Consider the following 16,196-nt stretch of genomic DNA (forward strand, 5'->3'; position numbering starts at 1 on the left):
CAACTCATAAACATCTGATAATCTACTGTTGTTGTGGGCCATAAAATGCTACATAAAAGGGTTTTGTTCTTGTCGCATTACTATGGACCGGGTGAGAGGGAAAGCATTGCAGTGTTTATAAAATAACCCCTGAGCACTGATCCTTCATCATTTTACAGATGATCTCATGAGGACAAGGACAAGTCTTACCAGAAGCCCAAAAGCCAGAATATTAAGGGGGTTAAAGGGGAATCTGTTATGAGACTGGATGACATTGTTGAACTTTGCAGTTTAATTTAAATGTTGAAATCTGATGGCCAATGGAGTATATGTTAAAAATCTAAAACACAGACACTACTGATTCATCCTCATAATACTAACGACAAAATACCATTCTGATATTTTATGCTTTAATTAAAGCACTTACATATGTTTGGTTTTACAAACATTATTTTTTAACTTAATTTCCTCACATAAACAATCTCACATTACAATAAAACCAAAGGAAACCCAGAGAAGAGTATTGGCAGAAAATGTTAAATAAAACAAGGTGAGATGTTTACAGAGAATTTGTACTACTGATCTTTGAAATCTCATTTTCTCTGCAGGTTCTCCAAGTAGCTGATGAATCTCTTCAGGTTGATCCTTATGTTATCCAGAACACAAAGCTGATCAGGGCTGTATTTTCCTCTGCCTTCTTTTCGCAGCTGCGAGGGAACAAAACACCAAACTGTGAAAAGCCTGCCATCTAAAGGCCTACGAACACACTAGAATACAGAGATCTAGCAGTGGCTGCACTGTGAATGGATAAAAGCAATTGAAAAAGCACTTTAAAATTTTAAAGTGGAACATTTTAGATCAGCAACCAAAGCCCCTTTCTCTGGACAGTCATTATGAGGCTGAGACGGTGCTTATGCAACAGATCTCAGTAGCCACTTTTCCACTGTCGGGCCAGGGCTTAAAACGGGCCGGGCATGGCTAATGGCCTTGGGCCAGTACCACCGAGGCCAAAATAGCACTGTGTTTCCACTGTCGAGCCGGAAGCTACGCGGTGCGTCACTAAAACACGCCCTTTACATTCCCCTCAGGAACAACGTCATCCAACCCCTTCATTTCACCAACCAACAGAAGTTATCAGAAAACTAAGAAATAAGTCACTAGAAATAGCGCGATAACAAAACAAACATGATAAAAGCGGCCGTTTGTTTGTATGCTTTGTGACATATTCAAATTCAAAAGCATCGATGTTTTACTATAGAATAAGTGATACATTGATCATAATTAATTAATTTATCAGGACTCAAAATAAGTCACACAAAAATAAATGTATTTCTATTTTATTTATTTATTTATAATTCTTAAGCAAATTTTTAATTTGAAGCGTGCTTATTCAGTCAAGTCTGTTTCTGTTTATTTGTAGTCACATTTAGAAAGAATGATCATTTCTCTCTTATATAAAAGCTCCAGAACAATAAACATAATATTTTTATGACATATGCTACATGGAGATAAACTATCCAGACGAGGCTTATGACAGATAATATAAGTTACTAAATGAATACACGATTGTGATGGAGATTAAGAAGCTGAGGTCTGAATTCTCCAAGTGGTTGCATTTATCATGTTTACTATGGTAACGTTAATGTTTAGCGTCTTTTACATCGCTTATAAATATTTCTGCCTTGTTTAGTGACTATAATCCACATCAGATCAAGTTATTTAAAACACTTGCTGCTGACTAAGAGTGATTTTTTTAGCTCAACTTATTTTAGAAAGTCTTTAATGCTGGTGTTATAGCCGTTATCTTTCTGAAATGATCAGCCTTTGTTCATGACCACTCCTCTGGCCGCAGATGGCCCACTTTGGCCCAAGGTTTTCATTGGGGCAAAAAACCCTGGCCGTTTGCCCTGAGGAAGCCCCGACAGGGAACGATCAAACCCCAGAAGTGACAGTGGAAACGCGACTGGCCCTGGCACACACTAGCACACCCGCTTTTGGCCCAACAGTGGAAACGCGGCTAATGTCAGAGAAGACAAACTTGAGCCTTGAGCTCAAGCCTGAACATGCATTTGGAGGAGTGAGATTTGGCATTTTAGTGTCTGATTTAATATTATTGTTTGGGTGTGTGAATTTGATAAATGAGATTGTTTGTATCTGTGGAGAGGTTTTTTTTTTAACAAACCTTAGCCCTAAACCCTGGCTGAAAGGCTTTGAGAGAGGAAAGCAGGTTAATGTTTTTTCCAGCTTTCTCTGCTTCATCACCATCCGCAAACACATCAAAGAGGGCATCCAGCGCTTCCCCGCACACAACCAAGTTTGAGTCCTTCATTGCAATATTCAGTAATGCGTTTCCAATCAACTGTAAAAAGAGATTGCATAGCATTGGTCAGTTGTTCAGCTAAACTAATGACAAATATACTGCAAAAACAATGCTCAGTTATTAACATTATAAAAGACAGACCGATTTTACTATACAATTATTTTGTAAATACATAAGTATAATACTACTACAGAAATTTATATAAATGTAGCCACTTGTAATTTCGTAAAAATCTGACTGTCACTGCATTTCAGTGTGTTTGTGTGTGTAGAAGGTGGTTTATATATGATATATATCAAGGGGAAGTCGTGGCCTAATGGTTAGAGAGTCGGACTGGCTATCGAAAGGTTGTGAGTTGGAGTCCCGGGCTGGCAGGAATTGTAGGTGGGGGGAGTGCATGTACAGTTCTCTCTCCAACTTCAATACCATGACTGAGGTGCCCTTGAGCAAGGCATCAAACCCCCAAACTGCTCCCCGCTCGCTGCAGCATAAATGGCTGCCCACTGCTCCGGGTGTGTGTTCACAGTGTGTGTGTGTGTGTTCACTGCTCTGTGTGTGTGCACTTCGGATGGAGTGCAAATTCTGAGTATGGGTCACCATACTTGGCTGAATGTCACGTCACTTTCATATATTTCCATAATCGCGAGCTTCATCTAGTCATCATCTAGCCTAATATATATATATATATATATATATATATATATATATATATATATATATATATATATATATATATATATATATATATATATATATATATATTTGGTGTTTGGCCAATCACAATTCACTGGGTCAGTTGGCCACACCCGGCAGTTGTCAACCATTTGATGGCTGTGTCCCAATTTGCCCACTTATACTATGCCCTAAAAGTATGTACTCTTTTTGTGAAGAATAAGTACATACCTTTGAGTATGTAGCAGACTAATAGGCAAGATTTGTTACATACTACTTCATCATAACTGTGTCTTTAACGGTTGAAATAAACACTAAAACAACATCCCTTATCCCCATATATATATATATTGTGGAAGAACATTGTAGCCGGAGCGGTTTATGTCTATGGTGAATCATCAGGTACTGGGCTAGTCCACAGTCTAAATAGTCAGAATATAAATACTTATACCGCAGTGATTCAGGACAAGCCAAAAACACTTTTTGTAAAATAATTTCATGGTGTACTCTTTTATTACAGATTTTTTTTTTACATTTTGAACACAAGAAAAGCTTTAATAAAAATCGAAAAATAATCTAATAATAAATGCAAAAACAAAGAATTACAAATTAATTAAACAATTAAAAGGTTTAATTAGGTCTAACATTATAAAATGATTATATTTTGATTATATGATTATAATTATAAATATATTAATATTTGTCCATTCTCTATCATGTAAAATAGGGTAACAATTTCTGAATGTTCTCCACCTTATTGTTCCCGTAAGAGTGGCCCATTTGTAAATTTTATGTGCAAGGTTTCCAGTGTCATTCACTTCCTGTTATTATTAGCAGAACAAAACAGCGCATTTTGCTGCTTGATATTGCAAACTGGTTTGCCGTGCCTTGTTATTTTCATGTATTCTCTTAATTATGAACACAGTGGTTTGTAGTGTAAACAGTTTTACCATTTACAGTAAATCTTCTTGCTATTTCACTACAGCGGTTAATGAACCGTGAGCATTTTACATTCACAGAAAACATCTAGCTTCCATGTTGAAAAATAAGGTGGATATTTCTTGTAGGCATAATAATGGCACTATAAATATGGCTAATATGATTCTAATATTTCTACCGCAGTCTGTTTTACCTGTAGAGTGTCTGCTGTGTTTTTCTCTTTGGAAAGAGAGCTTCCTGTGATCCCGAGAATGGCCAGCGCATTAACTCTCACGCTGACCAGCTCACAGCTGGTGGCAGCCTCACAAAAACTCATTAGCTGGTGAGGAGTCATACACTACAGGGTACAACATATAAAACACATACAGTTAAAAATACTGAAAAAAATTATGAATCGCTAAAGCATAAAATGATAAAAGAATGTGGTTCTCACCTGAGGGATGTTTTTGGTAGCCATGATCTGTAGTAGAGAGCGAAGAGCACTAGTCACAGCCTCCAGGAACTCCTCATCCTTTAAAGACTCTGGAAATTAATGTATAATCGTAGAAGAGAATATTATAAAAGTGCACCTAAAGTAGAAAAACCACATATCAATAAATACAAGATCTCCTATATGTCCAATCAATAAACAGTGAAAAAGAACAGCAAAAAAAAACAAAAAAAAAACAGAACAATTAAAAGTACTTATACTGAAGCCTGACAGATTCAGTAAAATCTCACAAAGTATGGTTGCTCAATTATGAAAAAAAATTCACCAATAAAAAATGGTTTAAATCAGTTATTTCTGTCTTTTGCTGTGGTGTGTCAGTAGGAAATATCAGTTTACATCACCAAACACTCCTTTTGCCATTAATTGTAATATTCCAGTGAGATTTTTGCATGTACAACGAGTCTCTACACACAAAGATCTAATCTCACCATCATCCAGTCCGTCTGGGATTACATGAAGAAACGGAACAAACTGAGACAGACTAAATCTGTAAGAACTGTGGCAACGACTCCAAGACACTTCAAGAAAACTACAATACTGTGAAAAGTACTTAGGCACAATACTTTAGGCACTTGTGTAAATATCCTGTAAATTGTAAAAAAAAGAATGATTATAGTTAGCAATTAGCTTATTAACTAATTAAATGTAATATCTGGTCTGACCACCCTTTGCATTTAAAACAGCTTTTGTCCTTAGTACACTTGCGCATAGTTTTTCAGGTAGCATTGCACGAAAGTTTTTAAGTGTCTTGGAGACGTTGCCCCAGTTCTTTAGTCTGTCTCAGTTTGTTCTGTTTCTTCATGTAATCCCAGACGGACTGGATGATTGTGAGATCAGATCTTTGTGTGGAGAGACTCCCTGTGGATACAAAAATCTCACTGGATTATTACAATTAATGGCAAAAGGAGTGTTTGGTAAAGTAAACTGATATTTCCTACCGACTAACTAAAGCAAAATATAGAAATAACTGATTTAAAAGGTTTTAAAAGGTTTTTTTTTTTGGTGAAAATATATATACATATACACACACACACATAAAATAAAAACTATCAATTAAAATTTAGGATAATTTAGATCAATTATGTTGCATTGTTCTTCCATAGTGCACTACAAAATATATGATTCAGCTTACTTTGGTATAAATTATTTGTATAATTTTTAATTCAATATTTTTTATGTATATTTTTACATACATAAATACAGCCTGCCGATGTAAGTGAAAAAAGTGTGCTGGGTTTATAACACAAGACAAATGGAAGCATCACTGCAAAAAGGAATGAGGCACAGGAAGCATTGTATCTCGATTATCTTGTGTTCACAATTGCTGGAAGCCCAAATTAGGGGGAAAAAAATATATTAAATTGTAATAGTGAGACGTCTACCTGCTGAGCTGAAAACCAAAGAGGAGAGGTGCTGAGCCACAACCTGTAACCCTGAAGCACCTCCAAGAGACTCTGTATCCACAGAAGAAAGGATATTATGGAGACATGTGAGTGCCCGACACTGCACCCGGTGCATCCTAGGAGAAACAGAGAGTATAAGAATTGGGTTTTCACAGACTGGTATGAACACTACAAACCACATGAATATGCTTTTTTACTTTTTCAAGAGGCATTTCCAAGTAGGGTACTTGCTACAGAGCTCAAGGGCAGCAGCACTGGGGAACTCAGCCTTCTTCAGGACCTGAAAGAAATCAATCAGGGAAGTGAAATAGTACACACACTTCACAAAAGGGGCTTTCGCACCTGAGGAACCTTTCATAGTTCCTAGAAGTACTGGTGGAAATACCCGCTTTTTGGTGTGTTTGCATCGCAGAAACTAGGAACGGTTTCAGTTCAAGGAACTCTGAGAGAAGCTGGCTCTCTAGGAACCACCCTGCTGGCTAATCCTAGAACTGGCCCCTTATGACACAGGTACAGTATGTTCAGTATGTTATACGACAGTGGTGGGTGGTATGACCAAAAATTTATATCACAGTATTTTTCAAAATTATACCGTTTCTTTTTTCCACGCGTGATCGGATGTAAGCCAAATTGTCTACTGATTGAGAGAGGAAATAGGCTACTGCTGTATATTTACTTAGAATGCCCTATTTTACTGTCAAGAGTGAATATTGTAGAAAAATTCTACTCTAAATAGTGACGAAACACGACCCATTATATACATGTTAAGCAGGAGTCACTCTCATTTATAATCACGACATCGTCTGATAAAATGAACATGCATGTAAAGTAGATGCATCTTGGGCGGCTATGTGGTGGTTTTGGCTATATTATTTTTTGTCTCATGCAGCGCACTGCCTCCGTCTGAGTAACAAACAAACAAAAAACAACAAACAAAAAGTGCATAATATTTCTCTGCCGCTCACTGCGCAGAACCGACACAGAGAGCTGGACCTCACGCTCGCGGGGCAGCACTGGCGACATCTAACTGAATCATAGCTAAGGTTTATCTAAAAAAGTTGCTAGGTTTGTCAGTATATATATTCTATAGAAAAAAGCTGCTCAAAGCGTCTGAGGGTTGCTAAATCTAGCGCTGAAGTCACACTCGTGTGTGAGAGGTGCGGGAGCTGATGGCAGCAGACAGTGGATGTGTGTGGTGGTCAGGGGATATTGTGGACGAGATCTTCTGTGTCATCACATTCTACAGCATCAGTGTCTGAACTTTCACACTTAGTGACACATACAGCTGTGTACTCGCCTCAGTGCATCAGTGAAAAGAGACCCTTCTCAAATGCGTTCCAAACATTATTAAAATGACACAGGCATTGCGGTATTTTGAAAATTCATTTCATAAGAAAAATAAACACTGGTATTCAGCATGAACCGGTATACTGCCCAGCATTTTTATACGAACAATATGTGAGTATGTATTGAGTATATTAGGCAAAAAGAATGCCTTTAACACATCTTCTAGAGCGGGATTGTTAGTCACCCCTAAATTTAATCTGGTGTCTGTGGGAGCCAGGTCTTTCAGTTCTATAGGAGCCGCGGTCACACAACACCTTTGTTCCATAGACTTCCAATCATACTCATGCGAATGTGTCAGAGCGGAAACGCACGCCCATGCGAAGATATTCCACATTTCACTTTGTAGCAAAGTTCACGTTTGCCTTTACTCTGACCTGGGAATTCAGGTCACGTGAAACCGTGAGTCCAGTAGAAGATCAAAAAAGTCACAAAGTGACCTCTCGGTACAGAAATTAACAAAATGCTAATTCTAATCTGAAACTGTTCACCAATCACAACACAATGGGACAGCTAACCAATCACATCACATTTCATTTTTTGGAAGGTGGGTCATCATCAAACCTGGAACTAATCGAGCCGTTTGTGCCAGGCTGGGGAGAAAGGTATTTTAATCATGTTAATTATGTGAAAAAATATGCATTTTTCAAACCACTAAGCAAGAGAGCATGTTCTTGTACACCCCCCCCAGAAAAATCAAAACTTTGATCCAGATTTCTGAACAATAATCTACAAATTCATGATTATTTTACCAACAAGCACATTTTTATCATGGACTACATTAATTTCCCTTCTCTGTGCCTGCAAACACAAGACAAATCCTTCACAACGCCTAACCAGTGTCCTCATTTAGATGCCAGAATATGCCCATCACACTCCCATTTTTAGATGGTTTTACCATTTTAGGAGGTTTTAATATCCCAAAGTGGCCTGGAGTACAGTATGTGAGAGCTGTGATCTCACTGAGCCAGAAGGGTCAGTGACATCCGAATAAAATAAAAACGGTGGCATTGTAAGTATTGCTGACAGTGGAATAATGTGTGTTACCTGTTGAGGTATGCTGTGGTTGAGCAGGATTGTGTGTAGTTCAGCAGACAGACAGAGAGGAGAGAACAAGCTGGAATTAGTGTCTGACATCCCACCAGCACACATCTCGCTCTCATCGCTGCTGGACATCTCCTCCCACTCATCATCTGAGGGCTCTACAGACAAACACACACAAACACAGTCAATATCCCATCATATTATCTGTCTCGTCTTCTCTGACACAAACATAGAACTCATTCCTCTATTCATTCCGCACATTAGCAGAAAAATCCTGAGGATTGCCTATAATAATCTTGTCTTCCCTGCTCGCATATAAACACACACTCACCATCGGAGCAGCACATGTTGCCGATGATTTCCAGTGACGTCTGCTGTGCTGACAGCAGTGCTTTGGCTTCTCGCAACTCCAGTCTGTCTCTCTGAAAAACACACAGACACATACAACAAAACCAGCCAAGTAATTGTTTGGGTTATTTATACACATACTGTATAGAGATAGCTTGAATGAATACTGATAACCGATTTGATAAAGCTGAAATAGAGAATTAAAACATTAAGAGCATTCACAACATGGAGATTTTAAACATGGTTTGCATTGCTTCATAATGTAAACTGGGCTACAACTATGAGGCTCAAATCTCTCTCTAAACTTTTAAAGAGGAAGACAATCAAGACACCCTATGGGTAGGTTAGACAGGAGCTGGAGTGGTAACAGCAGCCCTGCACACTCAAGTGTAAGTGGGGAAAGTCACTCTGTTTAGAGAGAGTCAGAACCATCTGGCTCTGAGGGACAGATGGGCCATCATTTGGGTTCACATGGTGTGAAGGGGAAAGAGAGAGTGCAAGAGGTATGCTATAGCCTTCATACCAAGGAACATAGAGGAGATCCATAGGCACACTAACCTATCATAATAATATAAGTGGTTCATATTTTGTAGTTAATGTTTATAGATAATTCACTCCAGAATAAACTGTTATCATTCAATCACCCTCATGTTGCTCCAAACCAGACTTTCTTCTGGAAGGACATAAGAGTGAGTAAGTCACACATTTTCATTTTTTGATGAACTATGCTTTTAACATAAACATTGACAAATCTGAAATGTTCCAAAATGTGCAAACATACTGGCAACAGATCTGAGACGTCATCGTTTGTTTTTGACATTCGATCATTAGGCTTTCTTCCATTCATCTTCTCATCTTTCATGTCCTCCTCCATCTCTTCGGCCTCGTGACCTGCGGGCCGTGCATCTGAATGATCTGACTCTGTGGCCAGACGGACAGCTTCAGCCCGCCACAGCTCTGGGATGAGTTCTCCTGCGTCCAGACTGAGGCTGTGTGAGAGAGTGGTGGCCAGCGCAGTCAGAGTCTGAGACTGCTGTGCTGAAGACAAACCGCTCTTCAGATTCAGTAAGGAGCCTGAAAAAGATGAACAACTATTAACCACGCGAAACAGTCTTCAGCTTTACTTCAACTATTCATTCAACAACTTCCACACATTCACAAAGCAACATCACTGTAATAATTATAAATTAACTTGCTGGTTATTAGCACTATATCAACTCTGTCGAAATATTACAACAGGGCTCAATTAGATATATATATAGCTAGTAGCATGTTGCATATTGTTGATGTAGTAAATAAATATCACATCCAGTGTCATGTGTACTTTTACCTGCAGCCAGCGTTCGCAGGAGAGTGTATTCCATACTCGTGTGTGCGGAGGACAGAATGTTTTCCAACACTCCAAACATCGCTGCATTCACACTGCGCACCAGCTCTTCGTTCTCTTCTGTTACTGTGTGCAAGCAGTAGGCTACACAAAACACACACACACAACAACTATTTGAGTTTGGGGTATATACAATACTGTTTAAAAGCATGGGGATAGTAAGAATGTATTTGAAAGAAGTCTCTTTTACTCACCAAGGCTGCATTTATTGGATTAAAAATACAAAATACAAAAAATGTCATGCCGCAAAATATCATACAAAATCGAAAAGAACTGTTTTCTATTTGAAAGCCTGTAAAATGAAGTAGTTTACTCCAGTGAGGGTAAAGCTGAATTTTCAGCATCATTACTCCAGTCTTCAGTGTCACATGATCCTTCAGAAATCATTCTAGTATGATTTTTGTGGAAACCATGACATAATTTAAGGAATCTTTGATTCATAGAAAGTTCAAAAGAACAATATTTACTTGAAACTGAAATCCTTTGCAACATTACAAATGTCTTTAACACTTACTGATCCCTAACTTTTGCTTGGTAGTGTATATACGTGTTGTTTGTCTATAACTGTAGTCACCTGCTGATACTGCCAGCTCCATATTCTGAGGGTGTCTCTGTAGACAATGTAGAAGAACATCCAGAAGTCCAGCCTTGTTAAACACTGAAACAGCTGTGCTACTGCTCTCACTAGACGTCCACAAAAGAAGAAACACACAGATTATACAAGACTCCAACCATGTCATCTTATTGAATATTATTGGCATTATGATGTTATTTTGACTGTTTTGACCGTCATTACGTAAACCATTTAGTGATGGCATTTTAAAAACCACCAGGCATATACATGTATTTATTGTATGTATATGCCAGGTTGTTTTTAAAAATACCATCACTAAATGGTTTAACTAAATGGTGCTGTCAAGTGGGCATTTGTAACATTTGTTAATACACTTGTTAAATGTAAATGTCAATCTGTCTTGACTGCTCACTGGTGATTGGGTCTCTCTTACCAGAGGTTCCAAAGTAAATTTACAGCCTCATTGGCGATGTCTTCCGCCGTGTGTTTCTGTCCTTTCATGGTAGGAGACGAGCTCATGTCAAAGCCAGTACAGCACTGATCAACAAACACACACAAGAGAGACTGTCAAAAAGAGCTTTTTCTCTCTTCTCTCTAGGAGTGGGCCATATGGCAAAATTATCATATCATATAATTTATTCATTTTATTTAGCCAGGATCAACATCCAAAATCTTTTTCATGTTCATTTTTAAGACTATTGTGCAAGTGAATAAGAAGTACGGCCATGCTAATTTCATTATCGAAAAAAATATAGCCTTGCAAAGTAACAAATAAAATAAAAAAATAAATAACAAAATATCTCTACATGGTTAATGAATTAAGTGGACTGACGAAAATATCCTTCATGATAGAATAATAGTAGTAATAAAAGAATAATAATGTTTTAAGGGATGGTCACACTTTTGACTTCCATGCATATGCATACAAATGCTGGAGTCCGGAAACGCAAGCTCGCACGAAAAAGTTTCACATTTCACATTTCTATCAATTTAGCTCTCAGCTGAGATAGAAAAAAAACAAACTTTAAAGCTACAGGCTGGCTGCATTACAGGAAAGTGGATTATATATTTGTACGTTCTGAATTTAATTATCAATTAATTATTACGTGTTGAACTTATGTTTTTCTGTTTTAAGTTAAAGAATATCATGACAAAAAGCTCTTTAAATTGAACTGATCCAGCATTCGTACCTCCCTCAGGAGAGCAGACAGAGGGGTCAGCACATCCTGTCTCACCATGTCCTCACACACTTCAGGGCCTCCGCAGGCACTAAGATTCCTGTAGCACAGACACAGAGGAAAATAAACCCCTGAAGCTGAGCAGTCTTGTAGCAGGTGTAATAATGAGAGCAAGCATGTAATACACCAAGCTGTTCATTAGACAAACTACAGTGGAGGGAAATAATAATTCACATTTTATAACTGCCGCTTAGCATTTCTATGCAATAAATGCACAGTCTGCATTGGTGGCTGGATGTGTACTACAGTCCACAGTTTAAGTTAAGTATGTCAGTAGCCGCATTTCCACTGTCGGGCCAGTGCGAGCCAGGGCTTAAAGCGGGCCGGGCGGGGCTTATAGCCTCGGGCCAGTAGCACCGAGGCCAGAGTAGCGCAGGGTTTCCACAGGGGAGCTTGAAGCTCCGCTGCTCGTCACTAAAACACGCCCTTTAAACGCCTCTCAGTACAACGTCATGCAACCTCATTATTTCACTAACAAAGAGAAGTTATCAGAAAACTAAGAAATAAGTCACTGGAACATGCGCGATCACAAAACGAACATGATAAAAGCGGCCGTTTGTTTGCATGCTTTGTTATTCAAATTCAAAAGCATGGATGTTTTAACTATAGAATAAGTGATACATTGATCATAATGATTTAATTTATCAAGACTCAAAATTAATCGCACATAAATACACTTTATATTTTATTTATTTATTTTTAACGCTTATGAAAATAGCCTGCTTATTCAGTAGAGTCTGTTTCTGTTTATTTGTAGTCACAGTGGCCTATACGTCACATTAAGAATGAATGATATCTTTATTTTTAGAAAGGATCCCGAACAAAAACATTATTATATTTTTATAATAGGCAACATGAGCTAAACTCTCGAGACGAGGCTTGTGATAGATAATATAAGTTAGTAAATACACGATTGTGATAGAGAATAAGAAGCTGACGTCTGATTTCTTCAAGCGGTCATATTTTCCATGTTTAATGTTAATGCCCAGCGTGCATAGTCTTTTACATCGCTTATAAATATTTCTGCCCTGTATGGTGATTATAATCCACATTGGATCAAGTTGTTTCAAACACTCGCTGCTGACTGAAAGAGAGTTTTGAGCTTGACTTATTTAAATAAAGCGTTTAATGCTGGCGTTATAGCGGCTATCTTTCTGAAATGATCCACAGCGCAGACTCTCTATTTTTATAAAAGCTCCCGAACAAAAATCATTATTATATTTTGATGATATGCAACGTGGAGCTAAACTCACGAAACAAGACGACAGATAAAATGTTACTTAATAAATACACAATTGTGATAGAGAATAAGATGCTGACGTCTGATTTCTCCAAGCGGTCATATTTACCATTGGTAATGTTAATGTTTATCGTGCATAGTCTTTTACATCGCTTATAAATATTTCTGCCTTGTTTAGTGATTGTAATCCACAGCGGATCATGTTATTTCAAACACTCGCTGCTGACTAAGACTGAGTTTTGAGCTCAACTGATTTTAAAAAGTCTTTAATGCTGGTGTTAAAGTTGTTTTCTTTCTGAAATGATCCGCGCTGACGCTCTTCAGACACGGAGAAACTCCGCCTTTGTTCGTAACCCCTCCTCTAGCCCCAGCTGGCCCGCTTTGGCCCAAGGATTTCGTCGGGCCGAAAAAACCTGGCCGCTGGCCCCAAGGAAGCCCCGGCGAGGCACGATCAAGCCCCGGAAGTGACAGTGGAAACCCGACTGGCCCTGGCACGCACTAGCACGCCCGGTCCTAGCTCGATAGTGGAAACACGGCTACTGTCACCTAAAGTGAGTGAGTAAGTGTGTGTGTGTGTGTACCTGAGCGCTCCAGCAGCAGTCTCTCTGACCGCCAGGCTGCGATCCAACAGTAAAGGTCCGATTTTCCTGACTGCATCTCTCTGCAGGAATCCTGGGATCATCTGACTCTGCTGTACAACACGAGAGATACTGGCACACGCATAGTCGCGCACATCAGCTGATGGACTCTGCAGCTAAACACACACATAGACAAGGAGAGTCACCTGCAAATAGACATATAGGTGGGAGAGCAGGGTGATTTGACCCCGTGGGGAAGTTGAGCCACCACTTAGATCTACACAACCTTAAACAAAATTGGTGATATGACCACACATATTTGAAGAGTTAACCATTTTACTCCAAAAACTTTTTTTTTTTTTTTTCTTACTGTTCAAAGTGATTTTTGGGTAACACTTTAGAATAAGGTTCCATTAGTTAATGTTAGTTAATGTATTAATTAACATGAACAAACAATGAATAATACATTTATTACTGTATTTATTCATCTTCGTTAATGTTAGTTAATGAAAATACAGTTATTCATTGTTAGCTCATGGTAATTCACAGTGCATTAACTAATGTTAACAAGCACAACTTTTGATTTAAATAATGCATTAGTAAATGTTGAAATTAACATGAACTAAGACTTATAAATGCTGTAGAAGGATTGTTCTTGCTTAGTTCATGTTAACGAAAGTAGTTAACTAACATTAACTAATGGAACCTTATTCTAAAGTGTTACCGATGTTCAAGGACTCATGCTTCTTGTGTCTGAACAATTACAAACAAATCTGAAAACACACCGCAAATGTGTTTGGGCTATAAGACGTTATAATATGAGTCTATAAGGTTAGCTCTAAACTGCTGGATGACAGAAGTTTGTTAAAATGGGCCAAGGGGTGTAATTTGAATCAACAGCCCTGGGTTAAGTTGAGCCAGTGGCTCACCCCTTCCTATGATTATTAAGTATGATTTTACTGTAATTCTACATGATAGCTGACTCATTTTAGACCAAACATTTTTGGTTATGTTCTTTGTTTTCAACTTGATTTTGATATATATAGGCCTTGTTTATGAAAATTGGCCATTGAACGTTTATGAAATTTTATTTCCCTGCAACATTTATAAGTGGGATATAGAGTACTATTCGCCCAGTTCTGTAAGGTCCACTTAAGTCATTTTTTTTCTTTCTTTCTTCAATTTGAACTTTATTTCGTCCGGAAATTTGTAAATAATAATCTTTATTATGTTTAATTACAAATTTTCAGGAGTCATCCTTCCATCCATTCTATTATCCAAACCTTTTTGTCCTCATGAGGGTTGTGGGGAGCTGGAATCTAACCCAGCGTCTTAAACCACAGGTAGAGAAAAACCATGGATGGATGGCCAGTCCATCACAAGGCTCACACATAGATATCATGAAGTCTTTTTTATTGAATTTCTCTACTTTTAAAGAGAAGGTTTACTTCAGCGTACGTAGTAAATGACCTCCATATATATCCACTTTTTTTTTTTTTTTTTGGAAAGCAGTTTATTTTAGATTCAATGTGATTATTTCCAATGATGCACCAATGAAATGCATGTACATATTTATGTTGGACCCATTACTGTCATGTGCTCCCTTTAAACACACTGAACGAAAAACAAAAAGGCTCAGCTCAACACACACTGACACTGCCCTATTTGAACCTCCCTTAGGAATTTAAGAAAGACTGGATGTTAAGGTTGAAGATATCGCTTTGCTTGACAGCTGCATCAGTCCGTTCAGCCGTCAAGGTTTGCTGACTCGCTTCATTTCTTCATCATGCCAACATCCCATCAGTCAAAGACCTCACACAGCCAGTCAGTACACACTGCATATTTAGCTGCTACGCTAATATTGATTTTTTTTTTTTTTTTTTTATCTCAGCAAGTACAATATTCAGATTAATAAAACATAGTATCGGAGCAAGTCTGACGAGTTGTCACAGCAGTGTAAGCCTACTTTCTGGAGCAGCTCCGCCGCCGGAGAGTCTTCGTCTTCTGATTCTTCAACAGTCTGTTTAACAGCAGCTGCTGGAAGACCATCGGGAGAAAACGACGGCCGTTTGAATTTGTTGTTTTTAGTCTTTCCCATGGTGTTAATGTGTTTGGACTAAAATTGAAGTTAAATATCGATTTCAATCTGTTTTACGACTCCGGCAAGCTCACAACACGAGCGACCATGTGGACATTAGCCGCTGCCGTAAATCGTTAGAGACAGTCGTAAGAAAAGTGTTGTCGAAAAAATGGGAGCGCCACACTGTGGGCCCAACAAGGCACTGCACATTTGGACACGGGTGTAATAGAAATCGTATTAATCCGCGTGAGATATATTGGATGAAAACCTGAAAACCAGAATGAAGAGTTTAAGGAGTTTTTATTTATTTATTTATTTATTTAATTTTTTATGTGGTACCCAGGGGCGTTGGACTTGGGATAAAACCAGTATGGATTACCAGGGCCCCAAAGGAAGAGAGGGCCCTTAAGTCTGGAATATATATTTTCAAGGGGAGGGGGACCCATTAGGACTGCCTATGCACAGGGCCCGGAACTTGTGCAGCGCCCCTGGTTACAGCATAAGTAACAAGTGAAGAAATGTAGATTTTTTTTTTTAAAATATATATATATATATTATAT

At 38.3% G+C, this 16,196-nt stretch overlaps 1 protein-coding gene across 1 annotated transcript; it reads right to left on the reverse strand.

Moving 5' to 3' along the window:
• Positions 1-248: 248 nt before the first annotated feature.
• On the reverse strand, positions 249-15,788 carry LOC113051422 (HEAT repeat-containing protein 3-like). Its single transcript, XM_026215170.1, has 15 exons — positions 15,523-15,788; positions 13,560-13,732; positions 11,691-11,778; positions 10,934-11,037; positions 10,501-10,610; positions 9,870-10,010; positions 9,321-9,613; positions 8,523-8,613; positions 8,195-8,349; positions 6,001-6,083; positions 5,783-5,919; positions 4,344-4,432; positions 4,104-4,247; positions 2,162-2,338; positions 249-686 (listed from the first exon to the last, which is right to left on the reverse strand). The coding sequence occupies exons 1-15, from the start codon at positions 15,652-15,654 to the stop codon at positions 573-575; spliced, it is 2,031 nt and encodes a 676-aa protein (XP_026070955.1). The 5' UTR covers positions 15,655-15,788; the 3' UTR covers positions 249-572.
• Positions 15,789-16,196: the final 408 nt, after the last annotated feature.

This window comes from Carassius auratus, chromosome 32 (genome assembly GCF_003368295.1).
Source record: "Carassius auratus strain Wakin chromosome 32, ASM336829v1, whole genome shotgun sequence".
NCBI lineage: Eukaryota > Metazoa > Chordata > Actinopteri > Cypriniformes > Cyprinidae > Carassius > Carassius auratus.

Bases quoted from the DNA above. Each gene is read 5' to 3' on its own strand.
- LOC113051422 (XM_026215170.1), bottom strand. From the start codon at position 15,654: ATGGGAAAGACTAAAAACAACAAATTCAAACGGCCGTCGTTTTCTCCC. The intron at 10,611-10,933 runs GTAAGAGAGACC...GTGGACGTCTAG, and splicing joins AATTTACTTTGGAACCTCTG to TGAGAGCAGTAGCACAGCTG. The intron at 9,614-9,869 runs GTAAAAGTACAC...CATCTTTTTCAG, and splicing joins CCTGCGAACGCTGGCTGCAG to GCTCCTTACTGAATCTGAAG.